Source organism: Chaetura pelagica, unplaced genomic scaffold (assembly GCF_000747805.2).
Source record: "Chaetura pelagica isolate M959 unplaced genomic scaffold, ChaPel_1.0 scaffold185, whole genome shotgun sequence".
In the NCBI taxonomy this organism is placed as follows: Eukaryota; Metazoa; Chordata; class Aves; order Apodiformes; family Apodidae; genus Chaetura; species Chaetura pelagica.
The window spans coordinates 254926-271271 of record NW_009953207.1 but is presented as its reverse complement, the minus strand read 5'-3'; the positions used below and the strand labels follow the sequence as shown (position 1 = coordinate 271271).

Sequence of the window (16346 nt, the reverse complement as noted above, 5' to 3'; positions counted from 1 at the left end):
GCCTGGGGCTGCCTGGAGCTGGTGGCATCTTCCCTCTCCCCCAGAGCCTCCCGCAGCACACCTCGAGATGCTGCAGAGCGCTGGAGCTCTCCCAGGACAGCCCGCACCTGCTTCCCTGCGCGCCGCGCTCCTTCCCTGGATCCCACAGACCTACAGCCGTGGTGGGGCCGTGGTTGGGCCAAGGTTTCTAGGGTAAAACCCAGAGCTACACATTTCTAACCTATAGACACAGCACTGCTTTTGGGTGGGGAGAAACAATCAAGAAAAATTTGTGGGGAAAGGGCATAATTTATTCAGTTAGATGGGGAGGCAGCACCTGTTCAGTTCAGATTTGTCTTTTTACTGAATTGCTCTCAAGTTACTCTTTAAAAATTAAACTGCTTAGCTTGTTACTTTTTGTTTGTACTGTGGCAACACACGGGGCCTTTATCAAGTGCCTTTTTTAATGTCTTTCTATCAAATGGAGGAAGAAAGTCCATTGACAGATTGTTTCCACTCTAGTAATGGTAACCACAGCTGAGGTGTAAACTATTTGGAAGCAGGTGATTTTTTCTTTAAATACATGTTTGGCATTTCCTGCAGAAGAAATTGAGAATGGGAAACTGAGGAGGAACCTGTAGTTCCATGGCATTGTGTCTGATAGATACTGCACTTGTCATGATGAATCCCAACAGGCGTATTTCTATTTGTGAAAGAAAGAAACATGTATAAGACGTGACGTTCTTTTGCCCTTACCACAAGACATGTTTCTGTTGTGAGTGTTATACAAAATGAAAATCTGTTGTCAGCCATTATAAAAAGGACTGGAGCAGGCAGAGCAGGAAAGTCACCTTTCCCTTTTCTGGTTGAGTTATTTTCATTAGCACACTTTTGTGGAGAACCTCTAGCGAAATAAGCTGCTGTTCAGAAGGACAGTCTTGGCCAACGTCCTCAGCCAGGGCTGTGCACAGGCCCTGTCAGCAGCTCCTGGCTCAGCTGCAGCACAGGGTGCTGGACTGCCTGCCAGACATCGGTGCACATCTGGGCCATTGGCTCTCTGCCTTTGAATGATACTAAGGGCTTCTCAGCTCTGATTCTTGTGCCCCAGGTGATGGGGCAGCACTGCACACCAGCCACAGCTCTGCCTGGCTGGGAGCCTGCACTGCACCTCAGAACCCTCCTTACCCTTCAGATCAGATACAGTCTACTTCTGGATCTCAAAGCACTTAACATTCCAAAAGATCCATTAAAAGTATAGGTTCAGTGAATCCCAGGTGTGTTTTAAAGTTAAATATATACATAGCTGTTTTGCTAAAAGCTCCAGATTTCCACCCATTACAGCACAACCACAGCAAGTCCTGAAACCAAACTGTTCTGTGTTATTCTCTGCATCAACTCTGATTGTTGTTGAAACTGAGCCCCAACCAGGCAAATGGCAAATGGATCCAGGTCTGACACTTCCTGAGAAGGTCATACCTCTGTGCCTGATAAAGTGTTCATGTATAATAGGTTTTAGATCTCCAGTCCACAAAACGTGTGGAAATGTGATGTTGTCTTTTATGTGGGGTTTTTTTGGGTGATGCATGGAGAATTTGCTATCCAGAGTAAGCTGAAACTTGCTGTCAGATTGTGTGCGTGTTGCTCAAGCTCTTAAATTATACTTGGAACATTAATTTAAAAGGCAGACAGGAGTTAACCCACAGCACTGAGGTGCCAAGAAAGTTACCAGCTTTTAAGAATGCAGTCCAGAAGCTGGTAGGGCTGTGGAGCCTTTAGCTGTGGGAAGTGGCTTCTGAGGGCATTTACAACTGATCTGGGATACAGTGTCAGACCTGTGAAAGGAGCTGTGTGCACCGTGGTAAATTTAATGAATATTTGCCTTAACTGATTGATGCTTTCTTAATATTGTCTGTTTCTCTCCAAACAGTAATTCAGTTTATTGTTTTGAATCCATCATGAGTGAAATACTAAATTAATGGGTTTGACCTACAGCAAATCATATTTTCAAGTGGCCATTGAAGATACACAGGTTGATAAAGTTCAGTGAAATGTGGCCTTATGTTGCATACAAACTCATTTCCTTTCTCCCTTTGTGTTTTCCTCAGACACTATGTGCAAAGGCCACAATGCAGACCATCCGGGCAGCTGACACAAATGAAGTGGTCAAGCTCATATTTCGTGAATCTGATAATGACCGAAAGGTAAACAGCTTAATGCCCTCTGCACCCCCTCTGTAAATAGGAGCCTTGTTGAATGTTCACTTTCTTTCCTACAAAGCATGAATATAGTTGTTTCAAACTGATAATTTAAAGGGAGGGGAGGGATATAGATTGTTACACCTAATGCTCAGTTAATTGGATCTTTTAAAGTGATTGCCAGTCAGCCAAGTGGGGAAGCTGACAAGGAGCCTGAGACACGCAGACACGTCGCGTAGCTTTAGAGGGCTGCGTGGCTCTTAGAGGGTCACTTCAACAGCTGCATGTTAGGTAGCTGCTGAGCCCAAGAGCTTTGCTGACCTTTCTCCTCTATTTTTTTAGGTTATGCTACAATTAGAAAAGAAACTCTTTGACTATTTTAATCAAGATGTATTTAGAGACAACAATGGCACTGCGGTAAGTTCATTGCTAAACACTTTTGAAGGAATAACTTGGAAACTCAAATGCAAACTGTGTTTCTCTACCAGCTCTTTATCAACTCCTGCCTACAGAATGAGAAGGGACAATTAATCTAACATAATAACTGCTCCAAATTGCCCCCTCACTTAGAAGTGATTTTGTGTACAGCTTCTTAACCTTGCAATCTTTTTACCTTCTTTATCATAGACAAAACTGTAAACTAAAAATACATGACAATTCACTTTTCTTCTCTGTTCTCTGCTCTGCCTTTCTTCAACATTCTGTTTCTTTGCTAGCTTTTCACTGTGTACCATAGTGACTCAGGAAAAGCCCTTGATGCAAAGCTCCTCTGAAAATATCTGGGTCTTCTGAGTGTACAAAGAATAATAATAATAGGAATGCATGAAAAATAGAAGAGAAGACTGAAGCCCTCACTGGCACTGTTTGGGCAAGCATATACAGCTTCCTAAGAGAAGGAAGCAGACAGGGAACAGGAGCATTGTCATGAGGACTTCAGTTTTTCTGTGGAGAATGGCTTTTTATCTTCTTTAGGGTTATTTTATTTCAAAAAGTAATCACTTCATTTTGGAAAATCTCTGTTGCTGCTTGCAGCTTTCTCAATTTCATCTAAGGTAGCTAGGAGTTATGTATCTACGGAAAAACATTAAGCTTTCAAAAAAACCCACCCCAAACAGTTGTACACAGATAAAAATCAGGAATATGTATATCACACATAGGAGCCTTGTTTTGGGTTTCATTAGCCAGACCCTCTGCTTGTGCAAATTGGCCCAACTTTACTGACATCAGAAGAGCTACACTTCCTTGTGTCAGGTCTTGGTCTGCCTAAACCAATGGCACTTGGATGTGGAACATTCTGAGCTACATGAATAAGGCAGGCTACACTAGACAAAGAAAGCTATCAGAAAGCTGTTTTCTGCACAAACCACGTGTGCCAAAGCCACCTCTGCAGGCTGACATGGTTCTCCTGCTTTATTCAGTCCTTTCCCCAGGGTGACTGAATTTCACCTTCCTCATCTCCAAAATAGAAGAACATAAGGAATTCCATCAGTGTCGCAGCTCTTTGGAGAACCCCTTTGTGTCTGCCCCGGCCCCACCTCTTGGTTTTGCTGGTCTCTTGTGCTGATTCCACAGTACCTGCTCACATGGTGGAATGCTGCTTTTTGCAGAGGGATGGGATGTGCACAGGATCCATGACTGGCCCTTCTCTCTCTCTCCTGCCCTCCTCACTGAGGCTTATTCTTTTCTGTTCCCAGACAGCTGGGTGCTTTGGAAGGCTGTCTGCAAGGAGCCAGGGCAAGGAGGACAGCAAAAGCCCTTTCACCCTCTCTGTTTCTAAGTTGACCTACATGTAGGAGGTCAATGCCATGTGAGAATCTGAGGTTAATTCCATGAGAGGATCTCACTCATTTCTTGAGGTCAGAAGAGCATGATGAGTCAGGTTCCTGAGGACAGTGAAGATGTTTTTCCTTTCAGCATCTGTTGATGCCCATCCTGTTTGCTGGGACTGCTCTCCCTCCTCACAGCATGTCTTCCATCTCTGGTGTGTATGCTCACCAGGAGAAATGCCCATCCAGGCAACACAGCTCAAAAACACACTTGCCATGGGAAGCTGGTTTGGGGATTGTTGTTTTTTTTTTAATTTACAGGGTGAATTCATCCCCAGGAAATACATAACATTTATTTCACTGACGTTTTTCAGTTTTGGGGACGTTTACTGGATGTTTACTTAGTTTGGGGACGTTTAGTGATGCTAGTCCCAAGTCCTGTTTCCATACTAATCCCATTCCTGTCCCAGATTTTCCTCTACATGTATTACCTTTTTTTTTTTTTCCCAACCACTCAAACGTTGATTGTTTTCATTCTCCCCCATCATGTTTCTGAAGCTGAGCAAAGCTGTTTTGGTGCTGCTGCTCCAGATGGTGGCTGCCTGACTTTCCATAGGAGGATATGCGAGGGCAGAGGCAGAATCCCACTGAAGCACATTCCATTTCAAAATCAGCAGTCATTTCATTCATGCATCAAGAAGTGGGAAATCTTCCAGATCAAACATGTAAGGAAAAGATAAACGATATAATGAGCCATTGGAGATAATCTAATCTTCATGGTCTAGTTAAACACGCAGCACCATGATCACTAAAAACAAACTACCTCTCTAAAAGGATAAATGTCTCTGTGCCGAATTCAACCCAAAAAATCCATCGCATCCTTCATCAACCACCGGTCTTGTACCATCCTGACAGAAATTTAATTCAAGCTGGCTCCTGAAAATAATTATTGTATTTTAAGAGTAGTAATCATTGGTCGGGACATGATTGAATGTGTCCATGCCTATTGACTTTTTCTATGATTTATAGCTTTGTTTAGTCGATATTCCCATCGAAATTGTATAATTAATTATAAGTGGAGCTGTCAGGTCTGCAGGATGGAGTGCCCTGATGAGTATTTGGGAAGATTAAATTTTCCTTAGCTGTACCAATGCAAGGCTTGGGAATTTTCACAGCACTGTGGCTGTTGGATAAAGATGTTTTCTGTGTGTTTAGCAACTGCTTTAGCTCAAAATCCATTGATTTTTCTGAGGGTATTTTTTTTTATCACTGTGGTGTCTCTTCAGTAACATTGGAATGTGTACAGATGTGACAAGACCTGACAAATATTTATTATCAACAGGCTACTTTATCATTCTCCATACACAGTTATTCCTTCTTTTTTACATTGTAATCAACAAAAAGAATCTTAAGATGTATTTATAAAAATGAGTGTTTTTAATGAAAAAGCTGATATAGATACAAATTATCTGTTGAACAGAAATTCAGTATGAAATGCATACAGTAATCTGTCAGGTCTAATTTTTCCAAGCTAATCCGTAGCTTATCCAGAGTTCCCTGTAGCTTATTACAAAGTTAGCTTGGCCATTACCTGTATTTATTATCTCAAACTGCAGTGACCATTCTGTGTCATTTTATTTCAGAAAGGAACACCCAGATTTATCCAGCTGTGTAGTGACAGAAAAAAGACAAAACCTACTTGAAAACAGCTGTAGCAGTAACGCTCAGCTGTCTTAATCTGTAACTTACATGTTGGGAAACATACATTGAAGCTGTAGCACATCAGACTGGCCAGGCTGGGACCTCCATAACCACAGCAGCCCTCCCATGCCTGCTGGGGGCTGCTCCTCACCACCCAGGGAGCACTGGGAAGTCCCTGCACCAGGGGGATGCCCAGGCCTTCTGCTCCCCCAGGAGCCCGCAGGGCTGCTCACTCCTCCTGGCCTTAGACTAACACACACACAGCTTTGCCAAGGCTTTGGATTTGCCAGCTCTGAAGTGACAAAAATTAGCATGTCAGTGCTTTCAGGAGAGTAGCAGCGTGCAGGGAGTTCTTGAGTAAATCTACACTTTCACCATTTTTATTTTTTTTTCACATGCCTTAATAAGTTTTTATAAATCAGGCTGTGGTTTATTTTTTCAAAGTATCTGTGTCTGGGAGTTCACTGCTAATTTCAAAGCAATCACAAGAAAAACAAGCCAGTGATAATTATTTAATTAAAAAATAATAATCACAGTACTGATTTGTACAAAAGAACCACAACTAATTGCTATTTCTTCAGTAACTGGTTAAATAAATATATAGTACAAATGTAAAAACTCTTAATGACTACAGAGGAATGATTTAATCATTAGGCATTGCTCTATAATCTTTAGGCAGTTGGAAATGAGAAATGAAATGGTGCATACGTTCCTGTTCTTCATATGAACCCTATTAAGGAATCAGTCCAGATAGAAACTAGTGTGCTGTCCATAAGACTTTGACCCCAACTGTGTAATAAAAGTAATCAGTGAATTAATTGTCTTCAGAGTTGAACCTGATGTTATTCCTACTGAAGTTGTGATCTCCTTTGTCTGTTGCTGTTGAGGGGACCTGGTGACTTGTGTAGCTGTACTTGCTCTGCCTGTCCTGCTGTCCCCTGCCCCTGGGGCTCTCCAGGGACGTTGGCCTTGGCCCCCCTTGGCCCCTGCTGCTCGGAGCCACCACAGGTTAGACCAAGGGTGCTCATGGATGGTCAGGCAGTTCAGAGGACACTGTTGGTGTTACCAACATCAATTCCGAAACAGATTTGAGATGGTCACTCAGAAAAGCCCAGTGATCTCCAGCACAGATACTCATGAAATCAAAGTAATTTGACTTCTTACTTTCATTGTTACTATAATGCAAAAACCCCACTTTAAAAGCTTCATGTTGCTATCAGTGGTCCTTCAGCAGTCCTCTTGCTGCAGGGCATAGAGTAAACTCCTATGGAGAGCACATTCTTACTCAATTTCTATGTTTGGAACAGTGAAATCAGCTTTTGAGGGCAGATTCCCTTTATCCTGTCTGTCTGTTTAGCTACAACTGATATGGTATGAGAAAAAAAATTATAAGGTGTTGTTAAAACTAATTGAGTTACAAAGGTCTTGTTCTCCCTAAGCCAAGGAATGTTTTAAAGTGATCAGGTTTTGTTCTAATTAGCTTACAGGTATTACTCCAAATAGTTCAGGCAAACATACTTTTAAATTATGAGTAATTTGTTTGTAGGGCTTTTTAATATTCCCAGGAAATCCTGAAATGATATGCAAATTGAGAAGAAAGGTTTAGTCCATGAGGGACCTTTATTAAGCTTTTTGTGAGAATATGTGTGCTCATGAAGGTTAAGGATCTGGCATCACTGAAAATGTATTAATCAACAGACAAGATATAGCACAATGCACTCTTCCCAATGGCCTTGGCTCTGACCCTTTTAAAGATAATGGGAATACTGTCCACTAAGAACTAGATTAGGACGATCAAGTGCATTTCATCAGGGTTTGACTTGAACCATGATCCCAGAGGTGAAAAGGCAGAGGTTTATCCACTGAGCCAACCAGCCCCTGTCCAGACAAAATCTTGAATATGATGTATAAGGGCAAATTAGGATAGAGGAAGGGAATTGATTGCTTAGGACTGTTGTTACCTAGGACTGGTCATAAGGAAATCCTGTGCATCCTGAAACCCCTCTTTTAATTAAGGGAGTCATCTGAGGTGCCTAATTTTCATCAAGTACTAGTAGGAACATGGCTTCATGCTCTATTCCTTTACTCAAAAACAGCAGTCCTGTGTTGGAATTGCATTTGCCTAAATTAGTGTTTAGTTGATATGTCACTGGATAAACTGCAAAATTACTAATGACAGAGACAGGAAATATTATCAATAAATTATTCTTACTAGCAAACATGAAGGTAAAGCCAGACTGCAAGCAGGAGTCAGTCCAGATGTTCTGGGTTAGCTCTTTACTGACAGCTTCATGTTCCAAAGAAATGCAGTATTCTGGTCCAGAATTTGCCCATATCACAAAGTTACAAATATTATATGCCTTTTTGTCCCCCTGTCCTGTTCTACCCAGCTTTTCTAAGTCCTAAGGCTCATTCAGGTGTACTGTGCTATCTTTATTTTTATAGGCATTGGTCTGGTGGTTGTTTAGTCTAAAGAGGAGGTCCAGCATCTCGTTTGCACTCTGTACTCCAGCCTGCAGGCAGCAGGCTCTGCTAACGTGCTTTGCCCTAGGGACAGCCTTGGTGATGTGCAAGATGATGTCCAGGGAGGCAATGCTGGCACTTCTTTTCCAGTCCCCGAGAGCTCATGGCTCTCATCATCATCCCTTACAGTGACAATGTAAAAAAAAAAGATAGAAAGATGCTCAATTTTTTGTTTTCACCAACCCCCTGTATTACCCCGATCCTTTTGTGGTCTCCAGGTACCCCTCATAACCTCCAAGGTGGATGCCTGGGTGTACCCAGGTGTGCACACACTAGCAAACAGTAATTTTAATATGAAGGACACTTTAATAGAGAGTGTGCTGCACAGTGGGATGGATGCAGAGAGGTGGGTTCTGGTCTTAGGACTGTTTGTGCATTTCACACTACCCAGGTGTTGAAGGAAAAACAGTATTGGAAACTCCACAGAAGCAGCGGCATTAATTGGATCCTCTCTGAGAAGGAAACACCTCAGATTTGAGGCCTCTGGAAGTTTTGGATTACCTTCCAAGATGCCCAATTGTATGTGGCAGAGACCAGGTGGATGACTGGAGCTCCCCAGACACCCCCTGGAGTGGGATGTCTGGTGTTCATGTCCCTCTGGGGTCCCTAAAATCTCATGTCAGCCAGTCCTGCCTCACAGGCCTTGCCCAGGGCAGGTTTCAATCCACAGTCAGAGTTTAGCCCAAGAAATACGGATCATAGTCTTTCTTCAAGAAAGCTCTGATTTTTATCACTCTACAAGTAACATTGAAACTATTCTACATATTTTTTATGCTTTTGTCAAATTGCAGCTGAGAGACTGACAATTTGACAGGACAGTGCATGCTGGTTTTGACTCCCTGATGGTATAAATTCATGTTAGGTTCCACAGTAACAGGCATGTAAAGTTCAATAAAATAGTCTACTGAATCTGCCACATTTTGCAAGCAAAATATTACAGGCCTGATAGTTTGACTTCAGTACCAGGGAAACTGATGGAGCAGATCATCCTGAATACCATGATGCTGTACATTCAGGAGAGCCAGGTGGTCAAGCCCAGTCAGCTTGGGTTCATGAAGGACTGGTCCTGTTTGACTAACCTGATCTCCTTCAGTGCCAGGGTGACCTGCTTATTGGATGAGGGAAGAGCTGTGGATGTTGTGTGTCTTGACTCTAGCAAGACCTTGGACACGGTTTCCCACAGCATTCTCCTGGAGAAGCTGGCTGCTGGTGGCTGGGATGTGCACACATTTTGCTGGATAAAACCTGCCAAGCTGGGATGCGGGTTCCTTCTGCAGAGCAGCGTGGGGCAGGGAGCACACGTATTGTCAGCAGATGCACCTGGGCCCCTGCTGCTGCAGGTGGGAGAGGCTGTGCTTAGCCTGAGCCACTGCTTTTACCTTTCTAACCAGCCAGTGTATTCTTTGCAGACACTTGTTTAGTCTCCTTATTGGGAGCTAAGGATGCGAGTAGTACAACAGGGTTCTGATGTTATTTTTTCTCACCAACAAAAGTATCCCAGGATAGGATCTGGGTTCTCTGCTGCGTGTTGCAGATCAGAGGGTAACCAAGCCCTGGGGAGCTGCCCACATGGTGTTTAACTTCCAGATTATCCATAAAACGAGTTCAGAGTGCTGTTGTCTATGACATTTTCATGGATTAAATGGGAGGGATCAGCATTTCCACAGGCCTTTATGTGAAGTCAGTTAACTGCTAAATCAGTTTCTAAATATTTTTCTTTGACTGGAAAACTAGATAAAATTACTGTATTTCCAAAGTCCCCCGAAAAAAAATGCATGCTATACAAGGCTGGCAGAGGAGGTTACAGTGCCCAGTGTCCACATATTTTAATTCTCTAAGGTCATTTCTGTATGCTCATCTCCTCTTTTTGGTCTGAAACTTCATTTCCCTTTCACAGCTGTGAATTCTCTGGTGGGCCCTGCAGATGGATTTGATAAATGCTGCTAATATCACCTTCTGATCTACCAGTGCTCTGACTTTGGTCTGTAGGTCTTGATGAGTAATTGCCGTTGTTCTACTCCAATGACTGAATTAAGTCGCCCTGTTCTGAAGGGTTTGTAGATGTGTGACTGTGGTCAAGGTGGCCCCACTGCACCACACCAAGGGACAGGGATCTTAGGGGTGCCCTGCCGCTTTGAACTGAAGAAGGCAAATTACCTGGATTTCTTCAACAGCCTGAACTCGGGTAGAATCCTTTGCTTGCTGTTGAGCTGCATCATACTGACATTTAGTGTTCCTGATGATGGTTATCTTTGGCTGGAGCACTCACAGTCTGACTGCCTGTGAGCTGTGGGGCAGGAGCTGTGGGGCAGGGAGCTGTGGGGCAGGGAGCTGTGGGGCAGGGAGCTGTGGGGCAGGAGCTGTGGGGCAGGAGCTGTGGGGCAGGGAGCTGTGGGGCTGCCTCCTTCCCCAGCCTCACACAGAAAGGGAGGAGGAAAAGAAACTGCAGCAGCTTTTGCAGGCAACCCAGTTCCCTGGAAAAGCAGCAGTTTTGATAGTTCCTGTAGGAGGGGACAGGCACTGCAGCTGATACAGCCCTCAACGCTTTTCCTTCCCTCGCACCTGCATCCCTCGGCTCTGTGCAGGCAGCAGGAGCCCGAGAGCACAAACTAGTGGAACCATTGGGCACGTGAACTTTGCTGAACAGAAATACCAGACTTCAGACTGCAGAATCCCATCAGAGACTGCAGCCTGTTCTTAATCACCAGACTCTGCCCTCTGAGTTCCTCCTCCCGGTCGCAGGCCGGTGGCTGCCCCCCCGCAGGCCCCTGTTATCTCTGGGGCTCAAGGGCTTCGCTAACTATAGGCATATTGTTCACATCTGTGGGTGATATTTTCATCTGGAAGTGTTAATCAAATGCTCTTGTTGGGCTGCTCATGGGATACTGTAGAACAAGTATCAGCAACTCTGGTGACAGCAGGAGAAAACAGGCCCTGCATCATCCTGGCTGTCAGGTAGGTATAAGTACATTAGTGAAACTGAGATGGGGAAAAAAAACAGTCTTCTGAACTGCCTAAGGCATATAGTTCTGGAATTAACTTCCAGCCACAGCTTTTTAAAATCTCTGTGTAATTGCTCAAATTACTCTACCATGTCATGTAACACCTGAAAGTTTCAGTTCTTAGGGATGATCTTGTAATGAGCAAATTAAGTAGAACAATATATTGATTTTTAGTCTTTAAACTTTATTTCTTTTTCATTTTTAAAGCATTTAGAGTGACAGACATACTCATGTTTACTCTTGCAGCAATGATATTATTCACAGTGCTGTTAGGTGTACACTATGGAAGTGAGCAATCCGTGCTGAAAATGGCCATGAGTAAAGTATGTTCCAGGTGCTTCTTTTTTTAAGTACAACATTATATCCTTTAAAAATAAATACCTTACCCTGTGAGGTTCTGACAGCTCCTCAGCATCATCTGGCCTGTGTTAATTTTCATTCATTTTCTGTAGTGCCAAGAAGCTCCAGACTCCCATGTAGCTGCCAGAGAGCAAATACATACAATTAAATGATTCCCCTGTCAGGTCCCATTCCCTCTTTCACTAAGTTGTGTTGAGAGAAAGTGACATTTCTAACTGTTTGTGATGAGACCTAGTGAATGCCTTGTTTTTTCACCTATAATCTTGCATTTTGAGGCTTAAATGAGAATCCAAGTGTTTTTAATACCAAAAAAGTAAGAGTTAAAGCATACTCTTCTACTGAAAAATTGTAGTTTTCTCAAAATGCACAGTCCAGATTTTCATGATTTCTCTCTCTCACCTCCCCTGCTGCCCTCAGTGCTAGCAGGTAAATGCAGAGAAGCTGCTAGGTGGTCTCACACCAGGCAGTCCTGAGCACGCGAAGAACTGGTCATTGCTCTTCCTAAGAATGAGCAGATGTCTGTTTGCATAGGTCGTGGACACATTTGAACAGAAGTTTACAGATACTGTACCACAGTCACTTAATTTCTAGGAAAAAAGAAATTTGTTAAAAAAGAATTATTTAAAATACAGCATGAAATAAAAGTTTGTGCAAATAATCCACTGAAAATACTTCACTGTTTTATATGTGAGGATGAATTGTCTACAACGAGCATTCCCTAAATATTTGTTCTAGACACCTAGTTGGACTTTGACATCCAGGTGGGTCATCATGAGGTTTTGGCTTTGTCATTCCAGTTTAAAGATGTCTCCCTACCTAAGGAAACTTGGGGAACTGATAGGGAGCACAGCAGACAATACAGTCTTGTTCCCATTATCTGTCCTTTCTGTCACCAGTGTCAGCAGCTCATCTGCATAGCACAGACACAACTAAACAAGCAACTGCTGCAAATAAACATGTCAGAAACTTCTTTGGGTAATAATGCACATCAGAATGTTTAGTCCTCGAAGCCTTGGCCTTCATTGCCTTCATTTAGTTTGCAGTTATCATCATAGCAAGCACAATCTGAATGTATAAAATTTTGATTTGGTGTGAGAGGACAATGCAGCTATTTAACATTGCCAGCCCTTGGAATGCCTATGAGTAATTTATACCATTGTGTTCTGTGGAGCATTGTTCTTTTATTCAGTCCTTGCAGCTTTCACACTTCAGAAATAGCCCTCTTTCTACTGATGCTTCCACTTTCCTGTTCTGATCTGTTTATTTAGCAACAGTAGGAAAAATATATTTGCACTGTGTAAATAGACATATATTTCAAGGATAATTTTTAACTGGGGATGATAGATTTATTTTTTTTCCTATGCTAGACTCACCCGGGGCAGATAGTATCTCTGAGGTGGAGGCATGGAGAGCAGGAAGGGATAGTGACGTTTGTGTTCATAGCCAGTTTGTTCATATGTGTTGTGGCTACACATCTATACTTAAATACAGGACCACAGTCTAGAAACATGCATGATAAACCATTTTTTCCTGAAGTATGTTGAGACTGCTTCAGTACAAATAGTGGCTGAACTATCCCAATATTTTTAGGATTGAGCTCATTATTAGAAACATACCATAAGTTTCCACACAGATGTGTGTATTTATCCAATTATCTTGGATACTCGGGCTTTTGATCGGATTTTAAAACAGGAACGAGTGATCTGCAGTTCCCTGTGTTGCAAACCCCTTTCCAGCATATCCTGCTGGAGTTTGGTGTCAGGGGCACTAGCACAGGTGCCCATTGTTTGGCACCCTGGTGTGAGGGTGTGCACGTGCAGCAGCGCGAGGAGGGCCTGGGAGGGGCAGCGAACCAGCAGTGCAGGTGGTTCAGGTAGCTGCTTTTCACACAGATAATTAATGTGTACAAGTAGCTGCTAATTGCACATTTCAGGAATGATTTATGAGGTGGCAGAGGGGAAAGAGGGGCTCGATCTAATTTATTTGGGAACCTCTGCCATTCATACAATGGTATCAGCACAGCTGTGAGATGGGACATGATTAATGAAGAGCGGGCAAACACGCTGCCATCGCGTGGGACACTTTGGGTGACATCTTGTCAAAACAGAACTGGCACTTAGAGCCAGGGCCAGTAACAGTGCAGATGATGAGCTTTTTGTCTTTAACTTGCTAATTCACTCGGACGTCAGGCTTCATACCAGCCGTGGTTCTGAAATAAGGTCATTTATGTCCATCAGAACAATTATTGGTGTAATGTCCATGATTATCATTGACTTGTTATGAACAGGTTTGTGTTCATGAACAAAAGACTGCAGCTATTTATTTTCTCTGTAGAGGTCTGGGGAAAAACAAATTTGGCAAGGACTAATATTTATACAGGACATTAAATCTAGACTTACGAACATCTCTGTTAAATATCTGCTTGTAGCACTATATCTTGGCTGCTGCCTGGGAACACATTTTACCTATTGTCACGTCCCTCCTGCTATCTGACACACACCACCCAAAACACGTGTACAAAAACACTGCTTGTCTTTGCTTAGGAAGAATGATGTGCACATCCTTGTGTTTATTGTACCTTCTTATCTGAGTAAAGATAATACAAAGTAATATGATTATTTTTGCTGGTGTTTTTGTGGGCTGATCAGCCTAGCAGTTTGCTGTACTTCTTTAATGCTAGTCTGGTTTATCTTTGAAAAGATTGCTAAAAAAAATTGAAAGAATTCAGCCATCTTGAAGTAGTAAGTGTACATATAGGTCACTCTGCAAAGAACAAGTGTTACGTGTTTCACTGAGATGAGATGGAACGTTTTGAACACGTTTCTCAATTGTTTATGTATCAAAATAGTACTGAGTGTTTTGCACTGTTTTAAAAATCATTTTATGAGGGATATACCTCGAGCTGTGTAATCAAAGTCGCTGTTTATTTCCTTTATATGATGAGGGTTTTTTGATTGCTTCAGCTCAACATTAAAGAGTGAATACATTTCTTTCTATCTTTTATAGCTTTTAGAATTTGACAGAGAGCTATCAGTCTTTAAAGACAAATTGTATGAACTGGACATCTCATTTCCTCCCAGGTAAGATTCATATATATCCATTTATTTAACTACCTGGCAAAAACATCATTGTTGCTAGTACTGCAGGTAAAATGTGAGTGTTCCCATACGTGTTGTAGAAATGTTAACTATCTTGGTTCCTGTCATGAATGTTTAGTCTTCCCACATCCCCTCCACCCCTGCACAAACAGCAACGGGGCAGCCCCAGTGCCCACAGTGCTCTGCAGCCCACCCTGGTCCTGGCTTCTACAGCTGCTCTTAAAATAGACCTGTCATGGTTGTGTGCTAAGACCACATGTAGCTACTTTTAAGCACAGGACCCAGTAAAATGCTTAATTGCAACCATCAAGTCAGTGTTTGTCTCAAGGAGGGGTGCAGAGCCTGGTGCTATTGCAACAGGAAGATCCAGGAGAGGATCTGCAAAGAGGGCGGGAACTTGGATTCTGCTTTTCATTTCCAGTAAGCATGTTCTGTAACTGCTAAGGCTTTTTAAATACACGTGCATGACTTTAGTCAGCTATATCCCTTGGGTGAATTTTAGCCATGAATAGACAAGTATTGTTGTAATACAAACCAAGATTTTTGCAAATGGCTGTCCTGTTCAGGAGGAATCTGTGGAAAATTTGGTACAGTTTTAAACATGCATGGCCCCTTCCCAAGAACGAAGAAGTCAAATCTCACAGTTGCTTTTAAGGGAAAGAAATGCTGCATTTGCAAAGAAAGTTAAAGTGAAGTTCAAGAAATCATAGCTAAAAACATACTTTTAATGTAGTTCTTAAAATCAATACAATATTCTTAAATGTTGCTGTGTTCTTTATGGACAGATAGAAAAGTATGATGTTTTGGCATACACTTAAGGAAAAATTTGGAAAGCTTGCCTTTTTGTTATCATAATCTCATTATTTCTCACCAGCCAGCTGCGATACTGATTGTATTGATCCCTTGGGACAATGGAAGTGTGCATGGAGAGGTTACCAGTGCTCTAAATTGTTCATATTGATTGAGTGTGACAACAGGAGACCAGCAGTGTGTGTGTGTCTCTGAGTGATTTCATTACTTGTGTACCTGGTCAGGGTAAAGGGAGGGGAGGGGAAATAGGTGTGAGTTTTTCACCAGAAATGCTCTTCTCCTTGCTTTCACCACCATGAGTGCTTTCAGGCAGAACAAAGTTTGGCAAAAATCCATTGCTGCATGAATGGTTTGCAGATTCTTCAGACCTCTCTGTTAATAGGGTTTGGTGTCATTCTGCTCTCAAGCAAAACCAGAAATTTGGTGTGAGTAGTTTTTGTACCTTCGTATCTACATTGTACTTTTGTTCTGTCTGTGGAACAATGTGGACATCTGGCCAGGCTCTAAACCCTTCAAAGGTTTATTTTCACAAATTCATCCAAATCTCAGTAGAGATTTCATTGTTATTTCAGTGGTTAAGTTTCTTGCAAATTACAGCTAGACTGGATACAACCCAGATTTTCCTCACAGCTCCCAAGGACCGTGCCCTGTGAGTTGTGAGGAAGTAACTGATGAGCCTTCCTCTCCTTTAAATCCTGTTGGAGCAAGAAGTGGTGGGAAACCTCCATGGGTGGAATACAGGAGGACATAAAGCCTCTAGAGGAGCCTCTTGCTAGCCAAGCAGTGAAGACCAGAATTAGGACTCCAGGGCTAGGACAGGAAGCAAAGAATACCACTGAATCCAACTAAAGGAACAGTGCATTTGGGGAGGTGGAATCCAATCACCAGGACTTTGGCCAGAATATCTGTCTA

The 16346-nt window shown here is 42.6% G+C and overlaps 1 protein-coding gene across 1 annotated transcript in view; it reads left to right on the top strand.

The window, feature by feature from the left end:
• INPP5A (inositol polyphosphate-5-phosphatase, 40kDa) overlaps positions 1-16346 on the top strand; it is a 198818-nt gene that overhangs the window by 161851 nt on the left and 20621 nt on the right. The window contains exons 10-12 of the mRNA XM_009997546.1: positions 2085-2180; positions 2517-2591; positions 14533-14606. Coding sequence (XP_009995848.1) covers positions 2085-2180; positions 2517-2591; positions 14533-14606 — 245 coding nt within the window. The remainder of the gene's footprint in view (positions 1-2084; positions 2181-2516; positions 2592-14532; positions 14607-16346) is intronic.